The 12,385-nt window shown below is 45.6% G+C and overlaps 1 protein-coding gene across 2 annotated transcripts; it reads right to left on the reverse strand.

Annotated features, from left to right (window-relative positions):
- Positions 1-3,406: 3,406 nt before the first annotated feature.
- On the reverse strand, positions 3,407-6,607 carry LOC148513609 (uncharacterized). Of its 2 annotated transcripts, XM_088481697.1 has the most exons (3): positions 6,457-6,594; positions 5,055-5,227; positions 3,407-4,962 (listed from the first exon to the last, which is right to left on the reverse strand). In XM_088481697.1, exons 2-3 carry the CDS (start codon positions 5,212-5,214, stop codon positions 4,532-4,534), a joined length of 591 nt encoding a protein of 196 aa, XP_088337823.1. In that variant the 5' UTR covers positions 5,215-5,227; positions 6,457-6,594; the 3' UTR covers positions 3,407-4,531. The 2 variants fall into 2 exon arrangements, 1 of the variants encoding a protein (XP_088337823.1); XR_015880167.1 differs by lacking the exon at positions 5,055-5,227 and having other exon boundaries at positions 6,457-6,607.
- Between the last annotated feature and the right edge of the window lie 5,778 nt (positions 6,608-12,385).

The following is a 12,385-nucleotide window of genomic DNA, read 5'->3' on the forward strand; positions in this document are numbered from 1 at the left end:
CATTCGCAAGATGGCGTCGTTCCAATCTAATTTTAAACTGGTTCTGTCTCAGCCAATTATCCAGCTTCGACAACTTCTTGTTGCATACGGGCACATCACATCCCCTAGAATTCTATGGGCACTGTTGTGCCGCAAATATCTGATCCTTATGTACTGCATTAAACCTCTGAAAACAGAAGTTTCACTGAATTTTATACTTTGATACATCCCACCCGTACGCAAAAGTTTGTTCAGGGTGTGTCAACGAAACTGCGGCCCATCCAAAGACTATTGTGGTTGCTGTGATGCATTTCATATTGACTTATTTTTCGTTGCCACCAAACTAAAACAAATTATTGCTACAAATTAGCCTCTCAGGAGACAATGAGATCTCTTTTCAAAAACATAACTCCTCCCTGAGAACGTTTTCATCAAGGGTCAACATCATATTATGCCAATAAAGATATTGAAGGACAATGTCATCAGCTTTTCTGAGTCTAAAATGACAGATAACAGAGGACAACAGTGGGAGAGTTATAATGGGTATACATTTTACCAAAAGCACGCTCCAAAATGGGTAATTCCTTCCCATTTGGTCATTAAATATATTACAAGCAGCGTTTTGATAATGGATTGGCCTCTACTGTACATATTGCATTATTGGCGACTTTCCGGTAGCCTCCTCTGGCAAGGGGCAGCCAGGTTGGCGCTGCAGGGGGTGTGGTGGCACGATTGGGGCATCATTGTCTTGCCTCCCGCTATACAATGCCAATATTCACAACATTGTAAAGCAGGGGGCGGGGCTCCAATGACGTGATTCAGCACATATCGCATCATCAAAATGCCCCCCCCACCCAGACCACTTTCACTTGTTAAGTGAGTGGCCAGCCCAGGAGACTACAATCTCTCGAGTGCGGCCAGGAGTGCAAGATTTTCGGGAGCCTCCTGGCCACTCCGAGACATATGACACGTTGCGACCATTTAAATGAAGCACAGATAAGTTCCTGTGCACCTTTCCAAAATGGAACCATTTTTAGGTATTTAACCCATTGAAAATGATTTTGCCAAAAGCCACTTGTATATAAAGCATTTGAGGACAGGAAGACAAGTATATTGAGTGTTGCAAGGTTTTACATGAGCCATGCGGTAAATGGTTCCTGTTAGTAGATGAGTAGTGAGGGAAGAGTCCGGGCTTCCTGCCAGAGACACAGGAATTCCTCTCTTCCCAGCCAAACAGCTGTATTCCCTGGTCCATGACATAATACACTCGCTCGTGTCAATCTGGGCAGGAACTGCAAAAAATTCTTGTTTCATGTGTCTGACAGAGATTTCTGTAACAGCTGTAATGAGTTTATCACTAAAAATGTCCTTTTTTTTTTATAGGTATTGTATCCATTTTTCAAAACATTGGTAAAGTCCAGATACAGAATTGAGATTTATAGTAGCTGTAACATTAGAATAATAATCAACAGCCACCTCAAGCCCAACCATTTTGTGTGTTTGCTTATGCAATAGTTTATCTAAGGCCAAGGGCGGAATCTACTCAAGTGCCATTTTCAACACTTATTAAATAGAATGTTCTATAAATTATTTTTCCCAGCTCGTAGGGGGTGGTTCAATCCCCAGTGAATCTTCGTTCATTTTACATTGCACCCTAAAGAGGTGCTCTGGAAAATGAGTTCTTATTCCTTGCCGTAAAAAGCGGTATTGCCGCAGCTACACATTACGGCAATGTCCCATCCCCCCCCAATCTGTTAAACAGGAATATTTATTCAAGTTTGTTATTTGAAAACTAAACAACGTGATTTTTCATAAGTGAATTATTTTTTTTTTTATTTTTTTTTTTAATATCTCAGCACAACCTTTATTTCCATCTAGGGCGGCCTTACCTCTCCCTGCTCTGCCCCATGGATGCCGGCCAGGATAAGATGTGTCTGATCTTTTGGACAGGGGCTCATGGATGACCTTCGATGCTCTAAAGCAGAGATTCTCAAACTCGGTCCTCAGGACCCCAAGCAGTACATGTTTTCCAGGTCTCCTCACAGAATCACAAGTGAAATAATAAGCTCCACCTGTTGATATTTTAAAATGTGTTAGTGAGTAATGAATCCACCTGTGAACCTACTCGGTGACCTGGAAAACATGACCCATTTGGGGTCCTGAGGAGTGTGCATGAAGCTTATTAAAGCTGGTTGTGCAGTGGTGTGTGGTCAGGTGAGGTAGATCCTTTCCAGTCATACTTCAGTATACTCCAGCATTTTCGCTATAAAAAAAAATGATTAATATTAAAGTATTATCGTCTTTGTATACAAAGTGTATGACAGGTGAGGCACTGCCTCCCTTATCTACCTTTTCCACACATCCCTGATTAAAACTCTAATTTCCAGCAGTATATACTGCTGCACCTTTGTATAATGCCCACATGAACCCATGGGTTCATATATGTATGTGTAAATCTGACTAATACTAGCCAGTGCCGCCCCAGCCATTTACCTCACTGCACGTCACTATTGAATACATTTGGGAGAAAATGAAAAAATTAATCTGTGTGCTAGCTGCTGTTGGAGCAACTGTGGTCAGGTAAGGACATCTATCCACAGTTGTTGGTCCTGCCCAGTGATCTCTACCTTCCAGGACAAAGTCCAGGATCTCCTGTCCGCTCTACCATCTTGCCCAGTCATCAAGGACCCTTGGTCCTTTTTACTTTAAAACAGTCACGTATTACCTTCATGATAAATTCATGGGTTATTCTCCCAATGGTACTCACGCAATCATATGTTTTTATAATAATCATTATGCAAACCTTCCATGATTCTACCCTGTACACTCTTCAATTCCTCTCATAGTTGAAGTAGATCTTGAAAAGGAAACCTATCATTCTGTCCCACCAAAAACCAGGATAACATTTGAGGTGTGCCCTAACCTCCCAGAGCACAATATATCCCACATAAACATCAAATCTCACAATAACTTCCCACCCACAAAACATCTCCCACTACTCTTCTCCCGCCCCCCCCAAAAAATAAAAATTCCAGCAAGTGTTGAATACTTGCGCTGGTACCCTCCATGGAATAGAACATTTAATGACAGCACCTTTCACTGCAATTTACCACTTATTTATTTCTAGAAGTACATAATGGACGTTACAGGCAGCACTGCCGGCTACAGAGTGCAGTTCCAGGAACCCTGCAGCCAGAAGCAGGGGCCATGGGGTGGCAACGATGCCACCCACAGTGCCCAGCACGGCCACACACAGTTATGGTCCTGGATAAAAGTATAGCGACATGTGAACTTTATTGCTAGCATAGACATGCACATTTCTGCAGCGGATAGTAATTCAGCCACAATACAGTTTGTCCTTGTAGGAAAGAATTTGCTTTAAACTTTTTACAAAACACTTCTCAATGATCAGCCATGATACCCAATCTCTGCATTTGCCACATTTTATTTTGCAATGTATAACACATTGGCCATATGCAAATACATTTATGCATACATTTCATATTTAATGCAATTGTTTTGTGTCACCTTTGATGCAGCACTCGTGTGATAGAAAGTTACTCAATGTCAAGTTACCTTAGAAATACACAGTAGCCTTATATGCTCACTGCAAATGATTCTTTGGGACACATTACACAACCTGACACTCATTTATAACAAACAAGTTCCAATCAGTGTTCTCTATTCCTTCAGACGAAACATCAACCAAACGGGATGCAGACTATAGACAGACAGTTAATAGGTCGACAATGTCTAGATAGACAGGCAAAATGTCGACAGGTACAAATGGTCAACACCTTTTGTTTTGTTAGGGTGAAAAAAATAAAAATTGCATCGCCCATTTTTGTGTCGACCAGTTGCCTCTCACATCTGGTGTCTATATAGACAGACAGTTAAAAGGTTGACAATGTCTAGATAGACACCAGATGTGAGGCAATTGGTCGACAAGGTCAAAGGTCGACACAAAAATGGCCGACGCAATTTTTTATTTTTTTTCCTTGGGCCTAATCTTCACCCTAACAAAACAAAAGGTGTTGACCATTTGTACCTGTCGACCTTTTGCCTGTCTATCTAGACATTGTCAACCTTTTAACTATCTTTTAGATCACACCTCAACCAAACCTGAAGTGCCCATGGATTAGCCCATCATATTTAGTATATGTTACCAAAATTAACCTATTTGTACAGAGCAAAAACCTGCTTGCTTACCTATGCAGCATTATGCATACCCCACACGTGCAATTTTTATGATAATCAATATTAGTTACAATTTTCTATTTAATTATTGTAAATATGTAACTGAAAACAAACATAGGGCTGGCAATGCTCCCAATGCAGCCACTTCTGATGGTCTAAATCCAAGAACCACCAATACATGGGAAATTAAAATCCCAGCTCAATGAAGCTTACAACTCGTCAGCCATCTAGGGCCAAAAAAAAAAAAAAAACAAACCCATTACATTCAGTCTTTAGGAATTTGACAGTTGTCACAATGGCCAGATGACCACTTTTAATTTGTTGGCTTCAGTTAATACAGAAATCTCTGACGCAGCTACATTTTATGCCCACGCTTCCGTGCAGGCTTAACAGTATGAGGGGCTGGCCGCCATCTAGATCTTCGAGGCCTCTGGACGTAAATGGAATCACGGCCAGGCCTGGAGGCCTCTACAAATGAGGTGGTGGGCTCTCCGGCAGCTGGTGTTGCCATTGGTGGTCCAGGCTCAGGCAACCTGGCCACAATAGCCTCCAATCCTTGGGACAGTGCAGCAGTGATCTCCCGCATACCGGTCACCAGGATGTTATTCTGCCTCTCCAGGAGCTCATTCCTGCCCACCAGTGACGCTGCAATCTCCTCATAGATCCGCCCATTCCGCAGTGATTCTGCATGGATCCCCTGGAGGAGAATGATGGCACTGAGGAGGAGCGGTTGATCAGGTGTGCGTGGTGGTAGTGCTTCTTCCTCTTCAGAAGAGTCAGCACCATCTGAAAAACCAATAAAGTTAATTCAGGTTTAATGTTTCATATATATAATGCTATTAATATAAAATAGCAAAGAAAAAGGGTTAATATAATACCAAACACAGCTCCAAAATCGGGCATGTCTGTATCCATGTTGGACACAGGTAGCACCTCCTGCTCCCCTATATACCCTGGTGACAAATGCTCCAGAGGGGTCGGCTCCGTTTGAGGGAACTGATCACCAGTCCCCCTCGCATGCTGCTGGCAGTCCTTCATTTTTTGCCCCAGCCTGCAGCAGAAGTCAGATAATATGATGATCACATTTCAGATTATTAAAGTACCATTGCTCCAGAACATTTTTTTTTTTTTAATATATTCAGTAACTGAAAGAAAATGCTGTCTCATATGGAAAGTGCAAGGTTTCCTTTATGACATTTTAACTCTGATATACTGTAAATGTTACATTCCTGGTCTTTGCCAACAATAACATCATTGAAAAAGCTGTTTAATGTGGCAATTACTCTGTAACAAAGATGCAGCCTTTCTTACAAGACACACACACCTAATTTTACTTGGTTCTAATCAGCCACAGAATCTGTGTAATTAAGGTGTCCTGAATTAAAGAATTAATATGATGTGTGTATATCTAGCTATTTTCACAAAGCCATTTCGCATTAGTCATAAATTTATCAAAAACATTATATTTTGAAACATCCGTTACCATCTGTGCAATTTGGTGTCTGCGTACAATGAACATCAGATTTATTTTTTTCCCCCTTAAGTAAAACAGAAAAAGGACACACATACACATTATATAGATATATATATATATATATATATATATATATATATATATATATATATATATATATATATATATATATATATATATATATCTTAGACTGGATCTTTAAATCTATCAGACATTGTTAAAATTGGAGCCATAAAATAAAAAAAGTGAGACATTGTGAACACTACAAGGTAAGGAATCACAGTAGTTGTAAGAGGGGTCACAGGTGGAACTGAAATACACAATCCTAGTCTTATCTCTGGATGTGAGGAAAGTGTTCTCACAAAGATTGTGGGCAAATTAAGAAGTTTAATAGTACAATACAAAAGTTACAATTGGCACCATGAACCCAGGTATGTATAACTATCACAATGGTAAGGGGGCTACTGTATAATTCATTTAGATAAAATAAACTAAGGCAAACCAACAAGAAATTATGCCGCTGCTAGAGATGACAGAGCCTGTGCACATGTGTATGGAGATCAGCTTTCCCTTATTTTTTTTAACAACAATTTTTCTTTTATTAATAGCAACACCACAAATAAAATATATATTATACAATAGAGAAGTTAAACAGTGGATGACTAACAGCACAGGCATAAAATACATGAGATTAGTCAGGGCTCACTAACCTCAGTCCACCCTGATGCATAGCATTGCAAAGTGATAAGGTGCTCTGAGGAGTAAAACTGAAACAATAATGAGTAAGACAGTAATGGTGTAAATACCTGTTGTGAAAGTCATAGGTGATCAGGGTTCATGGCACAAGGGGGTCCCTCTGTGCACACTCACAAGTACCCCAGGGGACTCACCATACATTCTGCCAGGGCTTGTTCACACTTCACAACAGCTTAATGTGCTGAATGAATGTGGGCTGTATCATCCTTCCTCCAATCAGATAGCTCATGAATGATAGGCAGGTAACTGGTCCAACCACAACAGCTAGCCTATCGTTGTAGTATAATGATTATGGACATTTGCTACAGCCAATCAAAGCAAACCACATCATGCTGTAGGTGTGTTATACCAATGTCAAGTGTGGTCTGTGACAATCAACCACACACATGCCGGATTATAGTCAATTATTAGTAATTACTACTAGGGCCATATTCAATTTAGAGCGAAAAGCCATCATTTTCGCCTGTTTCAATTATCCCCATATTCGATTACAAAGACTTTTTGCCGGTGTGAAAAGTCTTTGTAAAAAAACGGGGATAAGTTTTCACCACTGAATAGGTAGTGAAAAAAAGTGCAGAATTGAGGTTTTGGGGTGCAGACTTTAAAAAGTAGCCTGCATCCCTTGGAATGTCCCCCAAAGGTATTCTGTTAAAAAAAAAAAAAAATGTCCTCAGGACCCCCCAAAAAAGGTACTTTCTTTTTGTGGGAGGCGATTAAAAAAAATCGGGGGACAAACTTTTAAACTAGCGAATTTGATTCCAGAGGGGTTCCCAAGTATGCGGCAGGTGTTTTCTAGAATACAGGAGGTTGCGGCAGGTGGATTTTTGAAGAATTTAAAAAAATCATTTTAGGGACTTAAAAATATGCTTGCACCCATTTTCATGTACCCCAAATTTGATGGGAATAGCTATTTGTTTCCAAAAAAAAAACCTAAGTGCTATTCTTCATCACTTCTTCTAAAGCCGCATTTATGCACCTGCCGTGGCTATTTAAATGCCTCGACTACCTTCAGCAGCCCAAATCGGCGGTACCCATTGTGATTCCCCATGTCAGGACATCTTTTGGGGGGTGATAGCATTATTTCCCCCAAAACTGACAGGACTTTTCACTACTTACCTTTCCGCCGGGTCCCGTTTTCGCCGGATCCTAATTGAATACGGGGATAAGCGGGCACGCGCCTGATACTTTATCCCCTCCTAAAACGGCGATGATGTCGAAAAGTCCGACCTCTGACTTTTTGCCTCAAATTGAATATGCCCCTTAGTAATACCCCTTTTACACGGGAGCTAAAACCTGGGTTTTTGAAGGGTTAACCTGGGCAGCTCCCTGGTGTAAAAGGGGAGAGAGATGGATCGCCGGGTCGAGTGACCCGGCAATCCAACCCAGGTAACTAGCAGGGTTTAACACGGGAGTAACCTGTGAAACCCTGCAGTGTGAACGGCGCACTCCGGGTCACGATGACCTGGAGTGCGCTGCTAGCCGGCCGATTGGTCCGGCTTCAGTGGCGCTTGGAGATGACGTCATCTCCAAGCGACCACTTTCACTCCGCAAAAGCCGGGTCTATGCAGACCCAACTGTGGTGTGAGCGGCGCTGACTTGGGAATATCCCGAGTCGGCGCCGGCAAAATTCCGAGTCTGATCCGGATAGGAACTTTGTTCCAACTCCGGGTCAGACCCGGAATTTAGGTGGAAAAGGGGTATAACTAGTACAGAGGTTCCCAAACACAGGGCCTGATTCAGACCCACTCGCGAGCGGCTGTCCGCTCGCAAGTGGGTCGATGTTATGGACTGAGCATGCGCACGACGGAGGGAGCTCCGTCGTGCGCATGCGCCAGACGCGACGAGCGAAGGAAAGTCCTTCGCTCGTTGTGTCCGATCAAAGGGGGCGTGCTGTCAATGTTGATTGACAGCACGCCCCCTTTGGTAGGCGTGCCGGGGGCGTGCCTCCCTGACGGGGGCGTTCCCACGGGAACGCCTCCCATCAAAAGCCGGCCCACTGACATCACTAGTGATGTCAGTGGGAGTGATTTTGGCTCTGATAGAGCCAAAATCACTCCGGAGCTTGCGGTTGAAAATCTCAACCGCAGGCTCCGGCTCGCAAATTCGATGGTCACGATGGTCTCGACCATCGCGACCATCACAATGCACGCTCGTATAGCCTGTGGGTGGTGACCCACAGCTATACGAGCGCCCAGGAGGACGCTCCATGAAAATGGAGCCCGGCCCTCATTCAGAGCGTGCGCTCTGCTCAGAGCGTACGGCTCTGAATGAGGGCCACAGTCCTCAAGGCATCCCAACAGCTCAGGTTTTAGAGATATCCACGGTTGAGCACATGTGGTCAAATCAAATTGACTGATGTACTTATTAAGTCACATGCGGTCAAGCATAGATATCCTTAAAATCTGGACTGTTAGGGTGCCTTGAGGACCGAGTTTTGGACTCTCTGAACTAGTTCATTAAGTTATCTCATACCTCTTTTACACCAGAGCTAAAACCCGGGATATTGCTGGGTCTACCCGAGTCGCAGCTCAGTGTAAAGGGGTCCCTGAAAAATAACCCGGGTGAAGTGAGCCAGCAATCCAACCCAGGTAGCTACTAGCTACCAGGGTCAGACCCAAGATGGTGCAGTATAAATGACGCAACCCGGGTTATCCGACCTGGGTCATGCCTAAAATGAGCTGATTGGTGGTGGTGGAGCAGTCACCTCCCACTTTTTATGACCTCACAAGTTTAGCAGGACAGACCCAGGTTCAGTGTGAACGGGGCGGCCCTGAAAATAACACAGATCGATGGTGCTGTGTAAATGGTGTCTGACCTGGGTCTGAAAAGTTAAACCCAGGTGGGTCCCGGGTTTTTGGTGTTAAAGAGATATCAGTTATACCGCTTTTATACCTAAATTCCGGGTCTGACCCGGAGGTTGGAACAGGGTCAGACCCGGAATTTAGCCGGCGCCAACCTAAGATATTCCCAAGTCGGCACCGTTCACACCGGAGCCGGGTCTGCAGCGACCCGGCTCTTCTGGCATGGAAGTGGACGCTTGGAGATGATGTCATGCGGCGCGCTCCAAATTATTGTGACCCGGATTGCGCCGTTTACATTGCAGGGTTTCACGGGTCATTCTAGTGTTAAACCCTGCAAGTTACATGGGTTGGATTGGACCAGGGTTATTGCAGGGTTAGCTCTGGTGTAAAAGGTGTATTATATGTATTGACTGAAAGGTGGTGCTGAAATGCTCAACATATATAGCCAAGTTATGCCTGACATTCACACATTATATAGGCCAGAGGTTCCCAAACTCAGGGCCTGATTCTGAGCCGGACGCTCTGAACGAGCGCCCACTCTGAATCAGGGCGTTTTTTTTTTTTCAATGTTGCGGCCTCTTGGACGCTCGCATAGCTGTGGGTTACCACCCACAGCTTATGCGAGTGTCCATGATGATGGTCGCGATGGTCAAGACCATCGCCACCATCAGGCTTGCGACGAGACCCTTGCGGTAGGGTCTCGTTGCCGCAAGCCCAAGAGTGCTTTTGGCTCTATCAGGTGGGTCTACCCGGGTCACAGCTCAGATTAAAAGGGTCCCAGAAATATAACCCGGGTCAAGTGCCAGGGGCAATCCAACCCATGTAGCTACCAGGGTTGGACCCAGGATGGACCCCAGTAATGGTGCAGTGTAAACGGCGCGACCCGGGTTATCCGACCTGGGTCATGCCTAAAATGAGCTGATAGATGGCTGTGGATCAGTCACCTCCCACTTTTTATGACCTCACAGGTTTAGCAGGGCAGACCTGGGTTCAGTGCGAACAGGGCTGACCTGGGAGTAACCCAGATCGAAGGTGCAGTGTAATACCCCTTTTACACCTAAATTCCGGGTCTGACCCGGAGTTGGAACAGGGTTCCAATCCAGATCAGACCCGGAATTTAGCCGGTGCCGACCCAGGACATTCCTGAGTCGGCGTCGTTCACACCAGAGTCGGGTCTGCATAGACCCGGCTTTTCCGGCGTTGAAGTGGACGCTTGGAGATGATGTCATCTCCAAGCGCCACTGAAGCTGGACCGATCGGCCGGCATGCGGCGCACTCCAGGTCATCGTGACCCGGAGTGCGCCGTTCACACTGCAGGGTTTCACGGGTTACTCCCGTGTTAAACCCTGCAAGTTACCTGGGTTGGATTGCTGGGTCACTCGGCCCAGCGATCCAACCCTCTCCCCTTTTACACCAAGGAGCTACCCGGGTTAACCCTGCAATAACCAGGGTTTTAGCTCCGGTGTAAAAGGGTTATAAATGGGGTCTGACCTGGGATGGAACGATGTCCAAAAATCCAGGTCGGACCCGGGTTTTCGGTGGAAAAGTGGTATTAATAAGTACCTCAGTCAATTTGATTTGACCATATGTGCTCAACCATGGATCACTCTAAAACCTGAGCTGTTGGGATGCCTTGAGGACCATGGCCCTCATTCAGAGGCAGTCGCAAGAAGCGATTGCTCTCTTTGAATGAGGGCGGCCGCTTCATTTTTGAAGTGCGGCCTCCTGGTCGTTAGTTAAGCTGTGGGTTACCACCCACAGCTTAACAACCGACCAGGTTGATGGTCGCGATGGTGAACACCATCGCGACCATCTGGGCTTGCGACCCTAAGATTGGGTCTCGGCAGCCGCAAGCCCCAGGGAGCTTCCTGCTCTGATCGAGCAGGAAGCTCCCCACTGACATCACCGATGATGTCAGTGCAGCCGCCCACAAAACGGTAGGCGTTCCTTAAGGAACGCCTCCTTTTTAGAAACCACCCCCCGGCCCGCCTACAAAGCGGGGCGAGCTGTCGATCAACATCGACAGCCGCCCCTTTTGTAGAGAGCTCCGGAGCGAGAGAGTTTCTCTCTCGCTCCGGGGCTTGCGCGTGCGCAGGGCTAACTATCGACCCGGTTGCGAACACATCGGTGCTTGCAACTGGGTCTGAATGAGGCCCCATGTTTGGGAACCTCTGGTATAGGCAACAATTACATTTGCAAATACACAGTAATGTATAATATCCGTTTTCAGACCTTCACTGCAATATACTGGCAGATGTTTAAGAATAGGGACTGGTAATTGGCGACAACAGATCTGTAGCCTCACCTGTTTACCATACAGCCCTCTCTCTCAGGGTAACCTAATAATCAATGATAAACTAAGTAGTCATCAGCCTCAAATTAACACTGATATTTAATAAAATAATCTAAAGAATATATCCTAGGCTGTGTAGACAGCATAATGGATCAGAAAATATACTGTATGCAGTCTCTGGGGGTCATTCAGACCCGCTCGCGAGCAAAGGACGCTCGCAAGCGGGTCGATGTTGCCCCACTGCGCATGCGCACGACGGAGGGAGCTCCGTTGTGCGCATGCGCGAGACCCGGATAGCGACGATGTTGATTGACAGCACGCCCCCTTTGGTGGGCATGCCGGGGGCGTGGCTGCCAGACGGAGGCGTTCCCATGGGAACGCCTACCGTCTGAGTCCGGTCCCACTGACATCAGTAGTGATGTCAGTGGGAGTGATTTTGGCTCTGATAGAGCCAAAATCACTCCTGGGCTTGCGGCAGGGAAACTTAACGCAGGGTCTCGTCGCAAGCCCGATAGTCGCGATGGTCAAAGACCATCGCGACCATCTTTTTGGCTGCTCGCATATGCTGTGGGTGGTCACCCACAGCTATGCGAGCGGCCAGGAGGCCGCTCCATATTCAGGTAGGAGGGCACTGATTCAGAGCGAGCGCTCTGGTCAGAGCGTTCATCTCTGAATCAGGCCCTCTGTTCTCAGAACTGTGCCACTGTGGGGCATATTCAATTTGGAGCGAAAAGTCAGTTGCCGGACTTTTCGCCGTCATCGGAGGTTTTGCCTTCGAAAAGTTTTCGTGGTCGCCCCTGCTTATCCCCATATTCAATTCCAAATCGGCGAAAACGGGACCCGGCGAAAACTAAAGCGGTGAAAAGTCCTGTCATTTTTATGGAA

The sequence above is a fragment of the Taudactylus pleione genome, unplaced genomic scaffold (genome assembly GCF_031769625.1).
Source record: "Taudactylus pleione unplaced genomic scaffold, aTauple2 ptg000276l, whole genome shotgun sequence".
NCBI lineage: Eukaryota > Metazoa > Chordata > Amphibia > Anura > Myobatrachidae > Taudactylus > Taudactylus pleione.